This window comes from Helianthus annuus, chromosome 15 (genome assembly GCF_002127325.2).
Source record: "Helianthus annuus cultivar XRQ/B chromosome 15, HanXRQr2.0-SUNRISE, whole genome shotgun sequence".
Taxonomy (NCBI): Eukaryota; Viridiplantae; Streptophyta; class Magnoliopsida; order Asterales; family Asteraceae; genus Helianthus; species Helianthus annuus.
In genome coordinates this window covers 118,722,175-118,747,170 of record NC_035447.2, presented here as the reverse complement: position 1 = coordinate 118,747,170, position 24,996 = coordinate 118,722,175, and the positions used below count along the sequence as shown (strand labels likewise).

The 24,996-nt window shown below is 37.9% G+C and overlaps 1 protein-coding gene and 1 long non-coding RNA gene across 2 annotated transcripts; one reads left to right on the top strand and one right to left on the bottom strand.

Annotated features, from left to right (window-relative positions):
* The first annotated feature begins 20,283 nt into the window (after nt 1-20,283).
* LOC110914093 (LOB domain-containing protein 24) lies at nt 20,284-20,801 on the top strand. The gene is made up of 2 exons (XM_022158914.1): nt 20,284-20,436; nt 20,520-20,801. The coding sequence occupies exons 1-2, from the start codon at nt 20,284-20,286 to the stop codon at nt 20,799-20,801; spliced, it is 435 nt and encodes a 144-aa protein (XP_022014606.1).
* Nucleotides 20,802-23,687: 2,886 nt separating this feature from the next.
* On the bottom strand, nt 23,688-24,371 carry LOC110910168. Its single transcript, XR_004882617.1, has 3 exons — nt 24,332-24,371; nt 23,934-23,986; nt 23,688-23,839 (listed from the first exon to the last, which is right to left on the bottom strand). It is a non-coding gene; the product is annotated as an uncharacterized LOC110910168 (long non-coding RNA).
* Between the last annotated feature and the right edge of the window lie 625 nt (nt 24,372-24,996).

Genomic DNA, 24,996 nt, shown 5'->3' with positions numbered 1-24,996 from the left:
GACTATAGACCATCGTCCTCAGGTTAGACAGGACACGTTACGTAAAGCCTACGTAACCCAGTATAATTGCCATATGTCTCCCGGGTCGGGAAGGACACGTTACGTAAAACCTACGTAACCCAATACCATCTACTGGCTTCCAGGTCGGAAGGCCACGCTGCGTAAAGCCTACGTAGCCCCCCACGCGTACCACTGTCCTCGGGGAAGGGCACGTCACGTAAAGCCTACGTGACCCTGTACGTATTCCTGTTCTCGGTAAAGAAGAACACATGGTCGGAAGTTAGTCTAGTAAGTACCGTTAATGAGAAGCCCTCATTAACCAGGATGAACATGGGAAGCCCCCACCTTTATTGCACACTAGTATGGGAAGCCCCCACTAGCTATACTTATGCATTACACTATGAACTTACTTTCTGTGAACTCGCTCAACTAGTTTGTTGATTATTTGCTGCATGCCTTGCAGGACCTTAGGTATACTTGGAGCTTGCACAGGGAAGGAGCAGGTCGTTGTGGTAGATGGATCATGAACATCATTGAACTTATAACTTTATTTGGGTTTACTTTACATTGCTTCCGCTACTTAAAACAGTATTTGGTTTTGAAACATCAATCATGTCATGGTGACTTACGTTAATTACTTTTATATTAAATGCTATGTTTGATATGATTGATGGCTTGATCCTGGTCAGTCACGCTCCCAAGCGGTGGTATTCCGCGGGTGGATTTTGGGGGTGTGACAGATTGGTATCAGAGCCATTGGTTATAGAGAACTTGGTTTTAATATGGGAAAACGTTTTTATTAAAACCGGACTATAACCAGTACAGTGCTCTCAATGATCCACAACGACGCTTCGCTCCACGTGCAAGACTCGACATCCTAGGTAATAAGGTTTCTGTTTATTGCCTGTTTGCTAGAACTGTTTAGAACTTTGCTCGCATTATGCTTAGATACACATGCTTTGATTACATGAGAACACCTATATGCCTACGCTTTTCTGTCATCGCCCTACTCGCGAACCATTCTTACGTATGCTACTTGTTACAATGAAGATCATGTCTGGACGAATCAACATGACACAAGCCCAGCTAGAGGCTCTCGTTCAAGCCCAAGTCACAGCGGCACTTGCGGCTGCTCAAGCAGGTAGGATAACCTGTAGTCATAACTTACGCTAGGATCTTTAGATCCTACACTCTTAAATTAGCTCTTGTATTTAAACTTTGCCCTACTCGTACACAATAGGTCAACACGCGCAGCAGCCTGTCTGCACATTTAAGAACTTCATGGACTGTCGTCCAAACTCTTTCAGCGGCACAGAGGGGGCAGTGGGACTCCTCCATTGGTTTGAAAAGCTAGAATCAGTATTCGAAATGTGCGAGTGCCCTGAGGCTCGCAAGGTCAAGTTTGCTACTGGCACTTTGGAAGGGATAGCACTGACTTGGTGGAACGCCCAAGTCCAGATCCTAGGGTTGGCAGCTGCTAACGCCACCCCATGGAACGATTTTAAGGAACTCATCAAGCGTGAGTACTGTACTCGTGAAGATATTCACAAGCTGGAAGACGAGCTGTATAATCTGAAAATGGTTGGATCGGAAATCGAGGCGTATACTAAACGGTCTAATGAGCTGGCCGTTCTGTGTCCTACTATGGTGGACCCTCCATACAAGCGCATTGAGTTGTATCTCAAGGGATTGGCGCCAGAAATTCAGAGCCACGTGACGACGGCTAACCTCGAAAACATCCAGGAAATCCAGCGCCTTGCTCACCGTATCACTGATCAAGCAGTGGATCAGAATAAACTGCCCAAGCGTGTTAATGCTACTGCTAACGTCACCACCTCAGTTACTCCTGCTACATCTGGTGACAGTAAAAGAAAATGGGATGGGGATTCCAGCAAAGGTTCAGCATCTGTTCAGCCACAAGCTCAGCAACAGAAGATCGATCACTATCAGAGTCCCAGTCAGCAATCCTCTAGTGGTCACAGACAGAGGTGATATCAGGGTAGTCAACCCAGGTGCCACAACTGCAACAGGCATCACCACGGCCCATGTAACAAGGGTCGTTGTCAAAGGTGTCTTAAGATGGGTCACGAGGCCAAAGACTGTAGGAGTCCACGGCCTGCGAATCAGAATCAGCAGCCTCAGCAACCAGCTCCACAGAACCAGCAGCAGCAGCAGCAGCCACAGCGTGGAAACCGGGGGTGTTTCCAGTGTGGGGCTGAAGGTCACTTCAAACGCGATTGCCCTCAGTTGAACCAGAACCGCAACAACAACAACAACAACCAGGGCAATGGGCACAACAACGGTGGAAACAACAACAACAACGGCAATGAAGCTCGTGGTCGCGCTTTTGTGCTAGGTCGAGGCGACGCAGTGAACGATCCCAACGTTGTCATGGGTAAGTTTCTCCTCGACAATATTTACGTTACTGTTTTGTTTGATTCGGGTGCGGATACAAGCTATATGTCTGTGAAAATGTGTCAACTGCTAACACGTGCACCAACACTTTTACCCACCAAACATGTAGTAGAGTTAGCTAACGGTAAAAGTCTAGAAGCCACGCACGTAGTTCAGGGTTGTAATCTTATTCTAGCTGGTCAAGCCTTCTCCATTGATCTCATTCCCATAGTTTTGGGTAGCTTCGACGTCGTGATTGGGATGGATTGGCTTTCCCAACACCAGGCAGAAATCTTATGCAGCGAAAAGGTTATTCGCATTCCTCGTTCGGGTCAGGAACCTCTAGAAGTTCAAGGCGACAAGAGTGGTGCTGTGGTTGGCATCATCTCTTTCTTGAAGGCTCAGAAGTGCTTACGTAAAGGTCACACAGCTATTTTGGCTCTCGTTACAGACGCATCAGCAAAGGAAAAGAAATTGGAGGATATTCCAATTGTACGCGATTACCCTCAGGTGTTTCCTGAAGACTTACCTGGCTTACCGCCTCATCGTCAGGTCGAATTTCAAATCGAGCTCGCTCCGGGAGCAGCACCAATAGCTCGCGCACCATATCGTCTAGCTCCATCAGAATTGGAGGAACTGTCAAAGCAACTACAAGAACTCTTGGAAAAGGGTTTCATACGACCAAGCTCTTCGCCTTGGGGAGCTCCAGTGCTTTTCGTGAAAAAGAAAGACGGTACGTTCAGGATGTGTATAGACTACAGGGAACTCAACAAGGTGACGGTGAAGAACCGTTATCCTCTTCCACGCATAGACGACTTATTCGACCAGTTGCAAGGGTCGTGTTACTACTCGAAGATAGACTTGAGGTCTGGTTATCATCAGCTGAGAGTCCGGGATGAGGACGTCTCCAAGACAGCTTTCAGAACTCGTTACGGTCACTACGAGTTTCTTGTCATGCCATTCGGGTTAACGAACGCGCCTGCTGTATTTATGGATCTTATGAACAGGGTGTGCAAACCCTATCTCGACAAGTTCGTCATAGTATTCATCGACGACATCCTGATCTACTCCAAGAGTCAGGAGGAACACGAGCAACATCTTCGCCTGATTTTGGAACTCCTTCGGAAGGAACAGTTGTACGCCAAACTTTCTAAATGCGACTTCTGGCTTCGTGAAGTCCACTTCTTAGGCCACGTAGTGAACAAGGATGGGATCCATGTCGATCCATCCAAGGTGGATTCAATCAGAAACTGGCCTGCACCGCGTACACCGACAGAGATACGCCAATTCTTGGGTCTGGCAGGTTACTACAGACGGTTTATCAAGGATTTCTCGAAGATTGCTCAGCCGCTTACGTTACTAACACAGAAGGGTGTTACCTATCGCTGGGGAGAGCCCCAGGAGACTGCTTTCCAGCACTTAAAGGATTTCTCGAAGATTGCTCAGCCCCAGGAGACTGCTTTCCAGCACTTAAAGGAGAGACTTTGTAGTGCACCTATCCTCTCATTGCCAGAGGGCACAGATGACTTCGTGGTTTATTGTGATGCATCCATTCGGGGACTGGGATGTGTGTTAATGCAGCGCGACAAGGTTATCGCTTACGCTTCTCGTCAACTCAAGGTTCACGAACGGAACTACACGACGCACGATTTAGAGCTGGGAGCTGTTGTTTTCGCGCTTAAGATATGGCGACACTACCTGTACGGTACCAGGTGCACGATTTACACCGATCACAGGAGTCTCGAGCATATTCTTAAGCAGAAGGATTTGAACATGCGTCAACGACGATGGGTCGAGTTACTTAATGACTACGAATGCGCTATCAAGTATCATCCAGGCAAAGCCAATGTTGTGGCTGATGCCCTTAGTCGAAAGGACACTTTACCGAAGCGCGTGCGAGCGCTACAGCTTACGATTCAGTCTAGCCTTCCAGCACAAATACGAAATGCTCAGGTAGAAGCATTGAAGCCCGAAAACGTCAAGGCTGAAGCCTTACGCGGCTCACGACAACAGATGGAACAGAAGGCAGACGGCGCCTATTATGTAACGGGCCGGATTTGGGTCCCTCTTTATGGCGGTTTACGCGAACTTGTAATGGATGAAGCTCACAAATCTCGCTACTCGGTACATCCAGGGTCGGATAAAATGTACCACGATATCAGCACTACTTATTGGTGGCCTAGTATGAAGGCCCACATTGCTACGTACGTTGGAAAATGCTTGACCTGTGCAAGAGTCAAGGTCGAATATCAGAAACCAGCTGGCCTGCTTCAGCAGCCTAAGATACCTCAGTGGAAATGGGAAGAAATTTCCATGGATTTCGTTACAGGCCTACCTAGATCCCAGCGTGGGAACGATACAATATGGGTCATAGTTGATCGACTCACCAAGTCTGCACACTTCCTACCTATAAAGGAAACGGACAAGTTCTCCACTCTTGCAGACGTATACCTTAAAGAAGTTGTCTCGAGGCACGGGGTGCCCACGTCCATCATTTCGGATCGCGATGCACGATTCACGTCAGAACTATGGCAAGCAATGCATAAATCCTTTGGCTCACGATTAGACATGAGCACAGCATATCATCCTCAGACGGATGGGCAGTCTGAGCGTACGATTCAAACGCTTGAAGACATGCTTCGGGCATGCGTTATCGATTTCGGCAACGGCTGGGAAAAGCATCTCCCTTTAGTGGAGTTCTCATACAATAACAGTTACCATACCAGCATTCAATCCGCTCCATTCGAGGCATTGTACGGGCGTAAATGCCGGTCACCTCTCTGTTGGGCAGAGGTGGGGGATAGTCAGATCACGGGTCCAGAGATTGTAGTGGACGCCACAGAAAAGATAGCACAGATACGACAACGCATGGCGGCAGCACGCGACCGTCAGAAAGCCTACGCGGATAAGCGTAGAAAGCCATTGGAATTTGAGGTCGGGGACCGGGTTTTATTGAAAGTCTCACCCTGGAAGGGTGTGGTTCGTTTTGGCAAACGGGGCAAACTAAATCCGCGGTACGTCGGACCATTCGAAATTATAGAAAAGATTGGCAAGGTAGCCTACAAGTTGAATTTACCAGCTGAACTCGGGGCAGTTCACAATGTCTTTCACGTATCGAACTTAAAGAAGTGCCTATCAGATGAAAACCTCATCATTCCTTTTAAGGAACTTACTATCGACGAGCGGTTGCAGTTCGTCGAGGAACCTGTTGAAATCACGGACCGGGATGTGAAGGTCCTCAAACACAAGAGAATCCCTCTTGTTCGAGTTCGTTGGAACTCCAAACGTGGCCCAGAGTACACCTGGGAACGCGAAGACAGGATGACAGAAAAGTACCCCCAGTTATTCGGGAACAAGGCAACCACTACTGAGGCTGAAGCTACTACTTCGGAATTTCGGGACGAAATTCCAGATCAACAGGGGGAGGATGTGACACCCCAGGAAAATCAGTGAACAATACAGTTTACCTAGCTTCCTCAGTGAGTGCATACCAAATTTCGGGACGAAATTTCCAATTAGTTGGGGGATAATGTGACAACTCGAACTTTAGACTTGCTTTGATGTAACGTTACGTGCTCATGAGAACTGATTTATATGATTTTAAATGAATATTTTGTTTACGTGTGTTGTGTGTGTATGAATGTTATGCGTTGCACGAGCCCAAACTACACAAACCGGCCACACAAAGCCCTTTGGGCCACCCCTTGTGCACGCGGACCATTAGACAACCGAGTGGGCTCGGCCCACTCCCCACTCGCAACACAAAACCGAGTTAGGGGTTTTGTTTTACCACTTTTGCAAATCACAAACACACACACACAAACCCTAGCTAGTTTCCTCTCTCTCTCGGTTTACTTGAAACCCGACGGCACCAAGGAGCACCCTTGCCCGGATCACGCACCTCACTTGTAATCGGTTAGTGTTTGATTGTGTTTTAGTAATTGAATGTTGTTGTTATTATTACATGTTTTGATTTGAACGAGTATGATTGATTGTTATGTCAAACAATATGAACCGTATATAGACGATCTTGTGGATCGGTTTGCATGTCAATAACTTGGAAATTGATTTGATGATGCTTGCTAAACTGCCGTGATGTTATTTAGTTCGTATTATAATCATGATGTTCATATGAATCGGCTGTTATGTATTGTTTTGGACAAGTGTTCTTGACTATGTTGGTATTAGGGTCCATGAGAATTGATGTTGATTTCCCTTGTTTGATCGATAATTGCCATATTATGAAACTGATAAAGGTTAGTAATTGATGATAATTGTCATGTTTGATCTGAATTCGAAACTGCCAAGGATGTTAGCTGAGATCACGGAGTTAATTGACTAGAATTATGGAAGGCTGTTACATGCGCACGGTTGCGACTCGGCATCACCAGTTGCGAGTCGGAACCCCACTCGAAACCAAACCGCACGAACCGCAACCACGGTTGCGAGTCAGATTGCGACTCGTAACCAGACCGGGATGAACCGAGACCATCTATTGCGACTCGCATCCAGCCGTTACGACTCGAGATCCCCGTTGCGACTCGTAACCCCGTTGCGAGTCGAGACCACCGTTGCACATACACTGTTGGGCTTTCACTGTCACGGGCCCAATCTGTTGAGCCCAAAGATTTGAGTTGTGAACTGTTTACTAATGGACTTGTATGCGTTTACTAATTGGGCCGATTGAGAATCTGAACCGTTTTGTTATTGGGCTGCTTATGTCATCGGGCCGGGTATGATTGGACTTAGAACAATTGGATCCTCACATGCTATGTCTTATCTGCTTACGTGCGTACATGTTTGCCATGACTATACGTGATTACTATATACGTGCTATATACGAACCTGACTCGTATAATAACTATGATAGGACGTGAGTGACCATTTACTTGCTACTTGTACTTTCTGTGTATCTGCCGAGCAAACCAAGGTGAGTTCACACAGCCAAGGCATGGGATTCCCGGGTTGGGAATTGGGTTGGATATGTTATTGTAAAAGGAGATACTCGTACTTACGCATATACCAGACTATAGACCATCGTCCTCAGGTTAGACAGGACACGTTACGTAAAGCCTACGTAACCCAGTATAATTGCCATATGTCTCCCGGGTCGGGAAGGACACGTTACGTAAAACCTACGTAACCCAATACCATCTACTGGCTTCCAGGTCGGAAGGCCACGCTGCGTAAAGCCTACGTAGCCCCCCACGCGTACCACTGTCCTCGGGGAAGGGCACGTCACGTAAAGCCTACGTGACCCTGTACGTATTCCTGTTCTCGGTAAAGAAGAACACATGGTCGGAAGTTAGTCTAGTAAGTACCGTTAATGAGAAGCCCTCATTAACCAGGATGAACATGGGAAGCCCCCACCTTTATTGCACACTAGTATGGGAAGCCCCCACTAGCTATACTTATGCATTACACTATGAACTTACTTTCTGTGAACTCGCTCAACTAGTTTGTTGATTATTTGCTGCATGCCTTGCAGGACCTTAGGTATACTTGGAGCTTGCACAGGGAAGGAGCAGGTCGTTGTGGTAGATGGATCATGAACATCATTGAACTTATAACTTTATTTGGGTTTACTTTACATTGCTTCCGCTACTTAAAACAGTATTTGGTTTTGAAACATCAATCATGTCATGGTGACTTACGTTAATTACTTTTATATTAAATGCTATGTTTGATATGATTGATGGCTTGATCCTGGTCAGTCACGCTCCCAAGCGGTGGTATTCCGCGGGTGGATTTTGGGGGTGTGACACCCCTCGCGTCGCGCTAGGCCTCATCTGACCAAATCTGATTTTTAGATCTTTTGCTATTTAATCCTTGGCTCTTCAAAATTCGATTAGGCACTTGTTTCTTGCATTAGGAACCCTCATAATTGACTTATAAGGGCTTTAAAACATATACCCACTTTGTTAAGTCCCCGGTTAACTTTATTGTTACCCGAAAAGTCCTAACTTTCAACGTTTACGCTTTAACCCTTCGCACACGAATTCGATCATAACTTTCTCATACGTTAACGAAACTTTACGAAATTTAAACCGTGTATTCTAGTGAGCATGATTAACCGTTACAAAGCTTCGGGTTTGTCAAAAGGTCACTCAGAGGTATAATTTAAACATGTCTGTAGTTTGTAATCTCTCACATTTAGCTTCGTATGATCCATGATTTATTCGTTCGAAGGTACAAGCACCATGTAGGGTTAATGTACATTATATTTATTCACGGTTGACATTTAGAATACGTATATTCACATACTTTCCACGATTGTCAACTTTACTCCTTCTATAATATTTCTTTCACACGTTTAAACACTTGACACGTGTCTACACATTATAGGACGTGAATTTTCGAGGTGTTACAATTAGCCACCACCCACTGCGACCACCTACCCCACACCACCAACCACCTCTTAATCTGGATCTAGAAGCCTATTCGAGATGATATCGAAAACAAACGACGATGGGTTTTGATTTTGGTGGAAAACAGGGTGATGATGATGATCAGGTGATGTTGAGGAGGGGAACAGTGGTGCCGTCGCAGGGGGGTGGTGGTGTTAATGGTGCCGCTGTTTCACCTTCCACACTTTCACTCTCACACACTACCACAAACCTATTTTCACCGCAAAATTGCCGGTGAAATCCATCGTTGATAAGCATTTTCTCACTCGATCAGTTGGGGTTAGGAAACAGAGGACTTGTAGAGTGAAATTGTGAGCGGTTAGCAAAAGCTCGCATGACGGATCTTCTGTTGAAGATGTACTGATGGATAGCGTGCTATTAGGTGCTGAGTAGGATGAATCTAGATCGATTGTAGGTTTTCATTTGATTCTGCAATCATGTAACGAGTTTCAGTAGTTTGATTTTGTAATTTTTGTTTGATTTGTTCGTGTTTGAAAAATTGAATGTGGAATGCAGTTCTTTTCATTGAATGATATGTTTTGAGATTATGAGTTGTATCAGTTTGTTGTTCATATGGAAATGTGTTTGGAGATTAATCATTTGATGTTGAATTTGTGGCAGTTTAAGTCAAATTTTGTAATTAGGTTAGACTGAAGGTCGGGGGGGGGGGGTGGTTATATAATTTTGGTTTATTTAAAAAAAAATCATCAGCATGCCACCTCATTAAAAACACGCCACGTCATCTAAAATTAACGCCACGTAGGACTAAAGATGGGCATAATACCCGGTTCCAAACCCGACCCAGTAGAACCTACCTGGAACCGGTTCCAGTTCCTACCCAATGTATAAAAGAACCGATTCCGGGTTCAAAAAACCCGTAGGTTCGTACCCGGTTCCATGATTTGTAAAAAAAACTAGGGTCCTACCTGGTTCCTACCCGGAACCGGTTCTGCTATAAACTCAAAGAACCGGCAGGATTTAAATGAAACCAAATACGTTAAAAGTTAAACCCAAACATCACAAGTCACAACCAAACATTACAACCAACCATAAACCATTACCTACCTACCATACATTAAAACCAAACATTATACCTAAACACATAAACACAACCAAACTAACATCACATAAACACACTAAACCTTCGAAGAACCGGTTCCGGATGATTCGCCGCCTTCACTTTTCTTCGCCTCAGCCTTTATCACCGGACAATGACGGTCGGTGTGTTTTTTGAGGGTCGAGTTCGCCGTAGCCTTCATGAACTTCCCACAACCTTTGCAACGTGCCATTTCATGGTTATCAGACATCAGGCACAGATCAAAGTGCTTCCAAACTTGGGGGGTTTCTTTTGGTTTCCAAAACTATTACCACTTCGTCGTTGCATGCCATAACCGATTTTAGTTGTAGCTTGTAGGGTGAAACCGATTTGAGTGGGATTAAGTTTTGGTTGAAGGTGATGTTCTTATATATCATCGAAACCGATTTCAAAATTTTAATGGCAATAAATAGATTCCAACGGATATAAAGCCGTTAGGAATTGATTCCGGCAGCTTTTGGGTCAGCTTTTTTTGGAAGATACCCGGAGGAACCGGTTCCTCCGAGGAACCGGTTACAAAATACCTGAACCGGTTAGGAACAGTTCCGGTAATTGTGGTTTGAAACCGGGTACTAACCGGAATCGGGTCCTAAAAGAATCGGGTCCAGTCAAACTCAGTCAAGAATCGAGTACGGGTAGGAACCGGTTACGGGTATACAAAAAACCCGATTTGCCCATCTCTACGTAGGACAATAAAACTAACTAAGTTAGTGTTTGGTTAACGACAGGGTGACACAGCAACCCAAGTGTTAAGTTGAGAGTGGTAGGTGCGAAAGCCAAAATTTAGAGTGACAGCGACCAAAAGCGAATAGTTGAGGATGGAGTAAATTGCCATTTTTGTCCCTGAGTTTTGTCCAAATTTGCCATTTTAGTCCAAATAGTTTTTTTTTGGCCTCTGGGTCCCTGACTTTTCCCTTTTGTTGCCATTTTGATCACATACACTAACTCCATCCAAAAACTCCATGTTTAACCAGGGGTATTTTGGGGATTTTCATTTTAAATGTTTTCAATTGCCTTTTTGATCCAATTCCAAAAAATCAAACAAATTCCAAAAAATCAAAAAAATTCCAAAAAATAATAAAAATTCTAAAAAATCATAAAAATTCTAAAAAATTCTAAAAAATCCAAAAAATCCGTTTCGGCGCGAACCGTTTCAAACCCAAACCGTTTCGAGCTGAACCGTTTCGACCCGAACCGTTTCGAGCTGAACCGTTTTGACCCGTACCGTTTCGACCCGAACCGTTTCGAGCCAAACCGTTTTGACGCGAACCGTTTCGACCCATACCGTTTCGAGCTGAACCGTTTCGACGCGAACCGTTTCGAGTTGAACCGTTTCGAACCGAACCGTTTCTAGCTGAACGATTTCGAACCGAACCGTTTCGACGCGAACCGTTTCGACCCAAACCGTTTCGAGCTGAATCGTTTTGACGCGAACCGTGCCTTATCGACGCGAACCGTTTCGAACTGTACCGTTTCGATGCGAATCGTGCCTTATCGACGCGAACCGTTTCGAACCGTACCGTTTCTATGCGAAACGGTTCGGTTCGATAAGGCACGGTTCTGTTCGAAACGGTACGGCTTGAAACGGTTCGGCTTCGAAACGGTACGGGTTGAAACGGTTCGGCTTAACCACGGTTCGGCTTGAAACGGTTCGGCTTCGAAACGGTACGGGTCGAAAAGGTTCACGTCGAAACGGTTCAGCTCGAAACGATACGGGTCGAAACGGTTCGCGTCGAAACGGTTCAGCTCGAAACGGTTCGGGTTCGAAACGGTTGGCGCCGAAACGGATTTTTTAGAATTTTTTAGATTTTTTAGAATGTTAATTATTTTTTAGAATTTTTTGGAATTTTTTTGATTTTTTGGAAGAGTAAACTGCTAAAATCGTCCCTGTGGTTTGACTCAAATTGCTAGATCAGTCCAAAATCAACTTTTTTTGCTAAAACAGTCCCTGAGCCTAGTTTTTGTTGCTATTTCAGTCCAATAAATTAACACCGTTAGAACCTCCGTTAATGAATGGGTAAAACTACTAAATTCGTCCCTGAGGTTTGATTCAAGTTGCTAGATCAGTCCAAAATCAAGTTTTTTGAATTTGTTAATTATAAACTTATTTAGGTATATAATTTTTCTAGACTTGCATTAATATTTTGAATTTGTTAATTATAAACTTATTTAGATTATAAACTTATTTAGGTATATAATTTTTCTAGACTTGCATTAATTTTTTGAATTTGTTAATTATAAACTTATTTAGATTATAAACTTATTTAGGTATATAAATCATTAATATCACAAGAGAAAAAATCCTTTTGTTAGTTATTTTGAAAAATTATTTGTTAGTTATTTTGATTATTATTATTATTATCATCATTAAATGTTTACTAATTATATACTTAAGTATTTAAATAAGGTAATACTTAATTTAATTTAAATAAAATTAGTTTTAAAAATATAAATGTAGCTTTTTTGAAGAGCGTAATTTAACCGGCCCAACCTTAAATACTGATTTTATTTTGATGTTGTTGTTGTTGTTACCATGTAAATATTTAGTATTTATTTAAGGATTTAAATAAGACAACAGTTAATTTAAACAATATTTAGTTATGAAAAATACAAACATTATATGTAAATTTAAATATTAAGAAATTAACATAATTTTTATTTGTTTTTATTTAATTCGTAATATTAATGTTTAATATTTATCAATTATTTTAATTTAATATTTGTATTATAAAGTTCTTTTATTCATTTTTTCTACTTAATTAAGTGGTTTCTTATTTAATAATACTTATCATTCAGGTGAGGTCGGACAACATGTCGTGCCAGAACAAGTCTCATAAAAAGGATTATTTTGGTTTGAGTCAAAACGGGTTCGGGTCAAACCAGTGTTTAAGACAGGTCAATTAAAATTGCGCTCTCCAAAAGAGCTACATTCTGTTTATATTTTTATAACTAAACACAAATTTAAATTATATATTTAGGGTAGACTTGTATTTTATCTTAAATTTTAAGACATTTAAGAAAATATGTAATGCATTTGGTACAAGTATTGATGCCTTAAGAACCTGTCATTTACCATTTTTTTTCTCTTGTGATATTAATGATTTATTCAACGAACATAAATATAACTGGACCCGCCTTAAATAAGTTTATACTCTTGTGATATTAATGATTTATATACCTAAATAAGTTTATAATCTACATAAGTTTATAATTAACAAATTCACCAAAAAATTAATACAAGTCTAGAAAAAATTATATACCTAAATAAGTTTATAATCTACATAAGTTTATAATTAACAAATTCAAAAACTTAATGCAAGTCTAGAAAAATTATATACCTAAATAAGTTTATAATTAACAAATTCAAAAAACTTGATTTTGGACTGATCTAGCAACTTGAATCAAACCTTAGGGACGAATTTAGCAGTTTTACCCATTCATTAACGGAGGTTCTAACGGTGTTAATTTATTGGACTAAAATAGCAACAGAAACTAGGCTCAGGGACTGTTTTAGCAAAAAAAGTTGATTTTGGACTGATCTAGCAATTTAAGTCAAACCTCAGGGATGATTTTAGCAGTTTACTCTTCTTGGAATTTTTTTTTTTTATCTTTTGGAATTGGGTCAAAATGGCAATTGAAAACATTTAAAATGAAAATCCTCAAAATACCCCTGGTTAAAGATGGAGTTTTTGGATGGAGTTAGTGTATGTGATCAAAATGGCAACAAAAGGGAAAAGTCAGGGACCCAGAGGCAAAAAAAAAAACTATTTGGACTAAAATAGCAAATTTGGACAAAACTCAGGGACTAAAATGGCAATTTACTCTTGAGGATGTTAAGATCCAATAATTTTTTTATCAATCTCATACTTGCTTTTTTCAGATACCCGTATGGCCGTATGTTTTCATTTAAAGCATTCCGATGGGGTTAGTTTTAGGGTAAATTACAGTTTTCGTCCTTTACGTTTATATCGGATTGCAATGGATGACCTTTAACTTCAATAATTACAGTCACAGTCCTTTATTTGTAAAACTCATTACACCATACGTCCTTTAGCACTAACCTAGTTAGTTTTCTGCGTTAAGTCATAGTATGTGCACCTCATGTGAGGGCATTTATGTCTTTAAACACCTTATTTTTATGTAAAATAAATTATAGAATTATAACCTTATCTCTCAATTCTCTCTATAACCCTCTTCTCTTTCTCTCTCTTTAATCCCCATCACAATCAAACCACCATCATCTTCTTCCAGATCGTAAATCATTCAAATTTGTCATTTGTCACAAAAATAACTTTAACAAAATCATTTTCAATTAAATCACCATGAACTGGGCTCCTTTTCTCTTTATTTACATCAGACAAATTGAGAAGTGGTCTTTTTCACTTTATTTTACATAACCACCATGAACCAAGCTCTACCTCGGTGATAAACAATCTCCAAAGCAACCCACTTTCTTAACCTACGATTTCAGATCATACCAGGGGATCTTCATATTCTTCATATCTCTTGATTCTCTCTCACACATGAATTTCTCTAGCGTTTCATCGGTTTGTGAACGAACGAATATTAAGGTTTCGCCTAACAGTGGCCATCTGAAGCTTCCAAGTGTCAGATTTTGACTGATTTACGGTAGATTTTTGCTGGTTTTTTCCTATAGATTATTACTTATTCATGGTAGATTGTTACTGGCTGTGTAGGTGAGAGAGGGGGGTGTGGTGCGTTGCAGTTGTTGGTCGTCATGGTGATGGTGGTGGTGGTTGTAGTGGTGGTGGTGGAAGAATGTTGAATAAATAAAGTGAAAACGAGGTAATAAATAAGGGGGAAATTAATGGGGTAAAATGAATGGTTGACCTGGTGGTTCTCGGAGGTTGGGGAGGTGGTGGTTACGAAGATGATGGTGTTTTTCGGTGGCGGCGGTGGTTGGATGATGATGGTGGTGGTGGTTGAGAAAACTAGAGAGAGATAGGGAATTGAAACACGAGATGGAGAGATGAGTGTGTGAGAGAGAGAGAGATTACTTATATATATATTTTTTAATTTAATTTTACAATTTTTTTGTTTCATTTATTAAATATATTTCAAATAAATTAAGTAAAATGACCCCTTTACCCTCATGTGCAATACTTGACTGAAAATTTTAACTAGGTTAGTGTTAAAGGACGTAGAATGTAATGAGTTTTACAAATAAAGGACTGTGACTGTAATTATTGAAGTTAAAGGTCATCCATTGCAATCCGATACAAACATAAAGGACGAAAACTGTAATTTATCTTTAGTTTTATTACATTCCCTTTTTTTACATTCCCTTTTTAAATACAATAATTATGATTTTGAGATTGTAGTACTTAAATCTAATTTTTTTCACACATGCTTTTTACCTAATTCTACTTTACTATTAAAATCATCATGCATATACTTCGCAACATTTAATCCTACAACTAATTGAATAAAGAATTCTGTAATCAGGGGCGGATCTACAGTAGTATAAATTTAGTGTGAATTTTGGAAAAATTTGACGTTTTTTCGATTTCGTTACCCCTTTTCTTTGAAACATTACCCCTATAAGGATTTTCTAAATTCGCCACTATTTGTAACATCAGTTTACCACCCCGATGTCCTCTGTGGGACTACTTAACCCTTTAATTCATAACAACTTTTTTTATGTAACCTTTAAACTTTTGTTCATGGTGATGTTATCCTTTTACGCGATGGATAAATTTGTGCTTTACGTCGATGACAAATTTAGGATAAGTTCGTTCTTCTTAACTATAATTAGTAAAAGACATTTTAATATTACTAAAAAATACAATACTGATTGAATTTTCTCACTTTTAAATATGCAAAGATAAACGTGTTTTCAATCTCACATTTATAAAAGTACGATGATCATACGCGTATCTTTAATAATACTCGTCTGGTCATTATAAAAATATGTGCACATGTTTTTATTTTATGAAATCATCTTTTTTTAAACATAAATGTCAATTTAATTACTAATAACTATTTACTTATCATATATAATATTTATTAGCAACAACTAAAAAAGTAAAAGGAAAACTTGGTGGAGTTGTGATTGATGGTCAAGAGTTGAGGATAATAGAGCCAAATATATATATCAATGTAGGCCAATTTTTATAAGAGTATTATGCTAGTCGGTGTAGGGGATGGCCCTGGCGTTTCTAGCCTCGGCGTCGGTCTCCAACATCATTTCCAGGGGTCGGTGGTCATCCTAATCGTCCTCCACAAGATGTTTGTGCCGGGTCTCCTCTTTCTCACACACATATACATACAACACACACACACACATATATAGAGGAAGTGTAGAATACAAATCCCATAATCATACATTACGTACGCGATGCCCACAGCCGTACTCGTGTCCCTGATTCATTTTTCTTACATAAGGGTATATGAGACTATTCAATCAACAGAGGACAATTTAGACTATTCCTTCAATAAGTAGATCGCGAGAAGTTCGTTACACCACTATCCCGGTAATTATGAATCGTATCAGGTAATGATCAATGGGTTTAAAATTGGATCTCTATGATATAAAATGGAAAAAAAAAGGAAGAGATGTTTGCTGATACAAACTAGGAAGTTGAAACAACTTTTGGAAAGCATTAAATGTGGTACACACTGGAGCTACATACTACTTGTAGAAGAAAACAAGATACCATGATCACGCCTTCAGGATGAATGGACAACCTTTGGACTCTAGGATGACATGCTGCAACTACGAAAACAATTGCGCTTTTGGTAGATATAGTTCATTCATAAATTGATGCTTGTGTTCAGGTTGATTCGTACTCCCTTTGTTTCTTATTATTTGTTTTCTCCATGATAATAACTGTCTTTCTGTAATGCAATTGGCAATGTACTATCCTCTCTTTTTGGCAAGAATTGTAGATAAACATGTCTTTTTTTCGTTTATGTTTAAATAAGCCAACCTGTTAACCTTTCTTCTGTCTCACTCACCTGAGTTAACCAATAAGAAAACAATAAAAATATGTAGAAACTGATTTATTTTAATTTTCATTAAGGCATACTTCGCTTGCCGCTACACGGCAGGATGCATCCTAGTTATATATTAAATGAGGATATTAAGTGGATTTTCATTATTAAAAATCATCTTATTGGCATAGTTTACAGGTAAACATGTTGCTCCGTGTCCATGAAAAGTTGGTTTCGAATCCCACTGGCCACTTCTTAGTATTTTGTTTTTCTGTTTGATTCCTAATTTAACACATTGGACCTTGGTGGCCCTCCGTAGTTTTTATTAACAACCCACTAAAAGGCCCTTTATTTACCAAACCCAATCAAAATCAAAAGTGCAATCCTACAAGTTCCAAAAAACTGAAATCGGGTTTCCATTCTAAATCGCATGTTGCCGTATCAAAATTAAAATCGATTATTATCCTATGTTAATTGATGATAGGAAGAACGTTAACTAATGTTTTTTAGCTTCATATTTTAGGTGTATGTTTGTTTGTGAAGGTTATGTTATAGCTTTGAGTTTTGGATAATTTGTTGTTTTACCAGTTAGTTGTTTAGGATTTGCACACAAAATTAGAACTAAATTGTTAAGATCTGTACTTACATAAAACATTGTACCTTTTGTATTAATGGAATATTCAGATTCTCAAATGTCAAATTGTAAGTTTGTGGCAATTAGGGGTGTTCAAGATCGGATTATCCGGTTTTTGGATATCCGAAAATTTCGGATATTAATATTAATATCCGAACATGTATCAGAAATTTCAAATATCTGAAATCGGATATCCGAAATTTTGGAGATACAGGTTCGGGTATCCACCAAACAGATATCCGAATACATAAAAAATTCAAAAATTTTGTTTCGTGCATAGATTAAAAGTAAACCTATATTCGATTATCCAAATTTTCAACGTTAAAAAAACAACGAACTTTTATAAATCCACATCCGAATCCGATTATTTACTATTTTTTATTATATTTTTTATTATACATTTAAAAAAACTTATTAGTTTTCGGATGTCGGATAATCCGATTATCTGAAAGTTTTAGAAATCCACATCCTAATCCGAATCTGAAATTTCGGATATTTAGGATACGGATTTTCGGATATTTCGGATTCGGTTGCGGATCCGGATACTTTTGAAATTATTTAGTTTTAGCTCTCTATGGTTGGGCTACCACGTCAACTTATGATAATGGTAAAATTAGAACATTATTATTAATACTTAACGTAAAATCCTCATTATTTGACCCTTTTATTTATGATATATATTTGACATGTTTTGATTGGCTTACTCGTAACATATTGGATCCGTTTTGAGTGGTTTATTTTTGTCTGTAAGACCTCAATTTTTCTTTTGCTTTTAGGCCTTCGAATTGGTTGTACCGGCATGCATAAACTCAAGATGGTAAACGTACCATGGGATTCACAAACAGTGGCGAAGCTTGACAATGAATCCGGGGGGGGGGGGGGGGTCGAAAACATATCTACTGAAAAATTTCTATAGAACGGGAGGGTCAAAAACGTATATACCCAAAAATTTCTATATGAAAACTACATATATAACACTACTGAGCGAAAAGTTTGGGAGATCGGGCCCTCCTCCGGCCCCTCTTAAGTTGCGCCCCTGTTCATAAATCATGGAAATAAACTCATAGCCATGCAGTGGCGGATCCAGGAATTTGTTTCAAGGGGTTCACTTTTTTAAATGTTACAATATCATATGCCTCGACATAAAAAATAAGGGTTGGTTCGACGGTCCGGGTCGGGTAAAATTCATCACATAATATAAATAAGATACAATAGTGAAAAAAACATGGCCATGATAAATTTAAAAACACGTAACATAAATAAGATGGTTTTTACGAATAAAAAAAAACATATCTACAGTTATTCCCTACGAGGTTTCATCTTTTGAAAATGTTGCATTACATTCTCGATCGTAACTTGTTATAAGAACTCTCTTTCAATGTAGCAAATACAAGAATCGTTCATTCATGCATACTACCTAAATATCAAACAACAAATTTCAAAAGATTACAAATTTACATCATATTAAATGTTAAAATCAACAATTGAGATAACGACTTGAAACTACATTAAATCGAATAGGGATAACGGCTTGCAATCAAATTGAATGTTAAAACCAACAACGGATTACCTAGAAACTATTTTGAATGTCTAAACAAACATGTCAATATACAATTTGAACATCAACTTTGTTCACTTTTAACATTTTTCTCGAATTTTCTAATTTACAATATGAAGTATCCGTTTTCAGTTGATCTCAAGTTATTTCGTTTGACTAAAAAAAACATCAAATTACTTTACAAATATCAAACTATTTCCTACCTTAAAGTCAAAATGCTTTACAAATATCAAACTATTTCCTTCTGTTGTCATATGTTTCAGAACCACTTCATACATCAAAAATATACATCATAATTCACCTAAATCTTCCTCACAAAAATAAATATTTTTAACAGAGGCAAGAACATCAATTTACACCATAAATCACTTAATCTTCCTCACAAACTGATACAAGTGAGGAATTGAAACACATTATAAATTAATAATCACAAACAAATACAAGTGGGAACCAAAAATCGTACCTGGTTCTGTATGAAATCAATTGAGATGAACAAGAAAGAAGAGAACTTTGGGCCAAGGCTGAAGAATGGTGCATCCAGGGAGCCTGTAGCGTGTTTTCTGCTTGCGTCTGGATGGTTTATGAAGAAAGGGGCGGCGAACTAAAGTACTAAACCCTAATCTAATTCGATTTTAAATTTTAAAAAAAAGGAAAAAAGCCAAAAAAATGGAATAAAAACGGGCTACAGCAGACTCAAACAGGGGACTTTGACTATAACAAGTGCGCTATTTGCCACTAGATCAGTCTACAAATTTGGTTACAAGGTTCCTCTACAAAATATTAAGGGGTTCCTTCAGAATTTTATATATACTTTAACAATATAAATTCCGAATCGAACAGGTTCCTGGGAACCCCTAAATAAGCGTAGGTCCGCCCCTGTAGCCATGCAACGTGTCACTTAAAGACTATTGTTTAAAACATAGAAATAATTATTGAATCCGCATGCAATGTTACAATAAATTATTTACGTGCTTATAAAAATAAATAATTTAGTATGGAAGTCGAACATAAAAAAGATAGCCGTTGGAAATACAAAGTTTTAACAATTTCTGTAATTAACTCATTTACTTCTTACCAAAATGGATTCTTTCCTTATTACAACAAAATGTTTAAAATATGTAGCCGTTACACTTCATGCTTAATACAAAATTTCAACACTAAACCAAAATCTTCCATTAGATTTCTTAAATATCTCTAGAGTAGATTTCGATTTTGTCAAGATCTTCTTCATAGATCAAAAATGACTTCCACTCGTTGTGCGGTTTGCAAGTATTTTAGACGAAGATGTCCTCCGGATTGCATTTTCGCACCACATTTTCTTAATCATAATCTGCAAAGATTCACTTGCGTTCATAAAATCTATGGTGCGAGCAACATTGGCAAGTTACTTCAGGTATACATTAACCATAATCTTGTTCTAATCTTGACTTTAATGGTTTATAGAATAAACCATCGTTAACGCGTGATTATATGTAGGACACGCCAGTGCTTCTACGAGCAGACGCAGTAGACTCGTTGTACTACGAGGCGAAATGTAGAATACGAGATCCCGTGTATGGGTGTGCTGGAATAATTTGGTCTTTACATCAACAAATTCAAATAGCACAAAGAGAACTAGCACAAGTTCAAGCGGAGATTGCTTTCCTTGATGCTAATGTTGGAGTAGCGGACCCAACACCAAGCTCGGTTGAGCCATTGGTTCAAGAAAATGGTGTCGAATATGGTCTAGACAAACCTTATGATTATTGGTTTTACTAGATATGGTTGCAAGTTTTGCAATTTAGAATTTTATTCACCATAAACATGTGTGTTCTTTAACACATTAGTTTTAGTCGAAATGTTACAAAATATGTGTCATAATTCTCTTATCATCACATTAAAATCAACGTTAACCTCCATGGGTCCAATAGTTGTTGTCCCTTTATATAGGGTGTACCATGTGTATTTATCCCCCTTGGGTCCTAAGACTAGCCGTCTTAGTCAAAACCGAACCAGCTTATGTTCACTCCTTGCACCAGAAGATGGGTCACATCGAAAAAACATGGTGTGGGTAATAAATTTTTTTACCGATGAAACTTTCCGAGAGGTTTATAAATTTAAACACACACATAAAAACAAGTAATTTATAAATTTCATGATCACCAAGCAGAAACCCCTAAAATTTTGAACATCTTTGTAATTTATTAGATAATCTCTAAATTTAGATTGTTATGTGTGTTTTGATATTAGTGAATTTAGTGTTGCATTCCAACGGTTTAGTTCTTTGTGACTAAATTAGCAGGAAATGTTACTGCAAGAGTTCATTAAGCCTCTATTTCTTTACAATTGGTTATGTATAGTTGTTAAGGTTGGCATGATTTTAGTGGTATATGTTTTTGAATAGAAAGCAAGGATTGGGTGTGCCGGGTAGATAAACTATAATAAGACTTGCTAGATTTAGATTACCTATCGCGAAACATTTTCTTTTCTGCGAAACCTTGATAGAAATAAAAGAAATTTGTCGTTCAAAAAAAAAGTAGACTTTTACCGTTTTTCTAAGATAACCGTTGCGGTGAACGAGTTACACATATTTGACTCACTTTAGAAAACATTATATATAGTGATAACAAATATACATGAATTTTCATTCTTTTATTTTGTTCCACGCTAAATTACAGGAACGGTCTTCTATGTTTATAGTTGCGTATTTGGTCCTTAATAGATAACCGTTGCGATGAACGAGTTACACATATTTGACTCACTTTAGAAAACATTATATATAGTGATAACAAATATACATGAATTTTCATTCTTATATTTTGTTCCACACTAAATTACAGGAACGGTCTTCTATGTTTATAGTTGTGTATTTGGTCCTTAATCTTCAATAATTATGTCGGACATCCATTATTTATGTATATATATGTTTACTAGCTTAAGACCTCGCGAACTTCGCAGGTGGCTAAACACCAACTAAACACATAAAATAATTTAAACGTAGAAGCGTTAAAGTGTGATTTGTTAAGCCTAATATTTTGAGACAGTTGAGCACCTCCCAATAGTACATCTACATAATGTTCGTTACAAATTAAGTTTTTGTCAACTAAACCTTCATGATGTTTTCATGATGTCTTCTTTAACTCCACTATCGCATTCATCCTCTGACATTATCAATTCCAATCAGGACGACTTAGAATTTAAAGCTCTATTGCTAGATTATTAAAAAGAGTTAATTACTGTTTTCGTCCCTGTGGTTTGTCAAAAATCACTATTTCAGTCCATTAGTTTAAAAATTGCGATTTCAGTCCTTGTGGTTTCACTTTCGTAACCATTTCAGTCCACTTCGTAACCATTTCAGTCCCTGTACTTACAGAATAAATGGATTGAAATGGTTACGAAAATGAAACCACAGGGACTGAAATGGTCACGAAAGTGAAACCACACGGACTCAAATCGCAATTTTTAAACTAATGGACTGAAATAGTGATTTTTAACAAACCACATGACGAAAACAGTAATTAACTCGGAAGAGTTAATTACTGTTTTATATACATGAAATAAATTTGAAAAAAAATAGATTCTTACTTAAGTGTAAGAACAACTCAAACGGGTTCTTAGAGAAATCAACTGGTTGGCTACCCTCCAACACTTGATTTGCTATAAATCCCTTTTACTGTTATAGAAAAAAATAAGGTTATAACCAGGAAATTTTCCGGGTAGGAAAATTTAATTTATAACAAATAAAAGTATAAAAATAACACTTTAACATCTAAAGTATCCTCTTTTCCTTTTCTCCATCATAAATTTTTAATTGGTTTCTTAAACTTTTTTTTGTTGTAAAGAGCCATAAAAACATACAAAAGCAAGAATGTAAAGTAAACGTCTATATTTAGAGCATTTACATTGGAACCTCTATTCTATATTATATAGAGAAAATAATAGAGGAAACAATAAAAATACCATCACATTGGATTTCTATAATAGAAAAAAATTAAAGTAAAGTACACCTCTATATTTATAGGGTCACATACATTCAACCCTCAATATTATTATTCTGAGTGTGAAATATATAATATCATTTTGAAAAGCTTCATTTATACCACAGCCTCACCAATTTTGAAAAGACTCATTTTTAAAAAAAGACTCATTTCATCACAACATGTTTTAATCGAGTTAATCACAGGTTATCCTCTAAATATCTTTTGACATCTATACATAAAATAAATACAAACAAACTAATCATAAGTCCGTCTTTAAACAATTTTTTAAAGTTTACCTACTTGAGCAATTAGAGATAACTATAAAGCAAATCACCCGTTAGGTAAAAACGGTTGAAATTGCGTTTTTTTTTTCAGTAAACCAAACTTTATTAATCACCAAAAGAGGCATACAAACAACAATTAAGCTTCCAAAAAAACACACTAAGATACATCCAAAATACTCTTACCCCATTACACATCCAATCACTTTAAAAAGTTATCTATACACATACACTAACCAAAGTCTAAACCAGAGAAAGTGGACCAGATTGAGAGATTGACGCCTATCGATCTGTTAATCATCCACCAGAGAGTAGCCTCCTTAATGTCTTGCACTATTTTAGTTTGAAAAGCATCGACCCCTTTGAAAATCTTATCATTTATCCTTAATCATAGCCTTCATACTGTCATGAGAAATACAATATAAATCGGCATTTTTTTTCGTGGGCATATCCAGACTAATTCTACATACACAAACCTTCCAACATATTGATTTAGCGAAGATACGTGAAGCGAACAAAAGACAGGAAGAGCAGCTTTTATATTTTTTTATCATACCTGTAATCATTTTATAAATAATGCTATACAAAATTACAGGAAGAGAAACTGTTATAGTTATTTTTTATAATATCAATCATAATGTTATACACACCTTGTCGTAGCTTAAACACATTTCTTCAGATTATGGCCCAATTTGATCAGATTCTAAAAAACAAAGAAAGATTATCATGAGATACTGTAAAACTGGGGTTTAGGATGTAAACCATAAAAATAACAAATTAATTTAGATGATTAGCCTTGCAGAAAACCCAAATCGGGAAAGTTTACCTGAATCGTTAACGAAAAAAATCAGACTCAGATTGGGTTACTCAAGCGGATATTAATCACTGGAATAAGATCGGGTATCAAACATAAGAGTACACATGAGTTGATTAATGGAACAAAATGGTGAGGAGAAGAATATACATCAGTGAATCGAATAGAGATCAATTTCCCATATGATCCCATTTAAAATATATAGATATAGATAAAGAACGGTGCAAGATATACCTTTCCTTCAACTTCTCATAGGATCCCATTCAAGAGTTCCTTGTAGGGGAAGGAGTCTGAAAGAAGCTCATCACATAAAATTACAAAACACAATTTGAATTAGATATGCAACTCGAGTACAAAAACAATAGTCGAAGAAGACTCGAAGCATCCCTAAAATTAAAAATAATATAGTCAAAGCATCTCATAAAAAAACATCAAGATTTCAAAGCATTCAAAATTTAAAATCAAACACAATAATGGTTTACTTCAAAATTAAAATTTAAAATAATGATTGACTTCAAAATTTAAAATTTAAAATCTGAAAATCAAATCACTAATATCCAATCCCGTAAATCAAGCAAACTTATTAGGAAAGTCTAACCTTTCAAATTTAAATTCAATTTACAGATTCGAGATTTAAAATCAAACACATTAATGGCAAACTTTCAAATTTAAATTTAAAATAATAATTGACTTCGAAATTGAAAATTTAAAATCAAACACAATAATAGTTTACTTCAAAATTTAAATTTAAAATATTGATTGACTTCAAATTTTAAAATTTAAAATCTGAAAATTAAATCACTGATATCCAATCCCGTAAATCAGGCAAACTTATTAGGAAAGTCTAACATTGCCAAGCAAAACCAACCGACATAGAAACAAACTCATAAGAGAGGGAA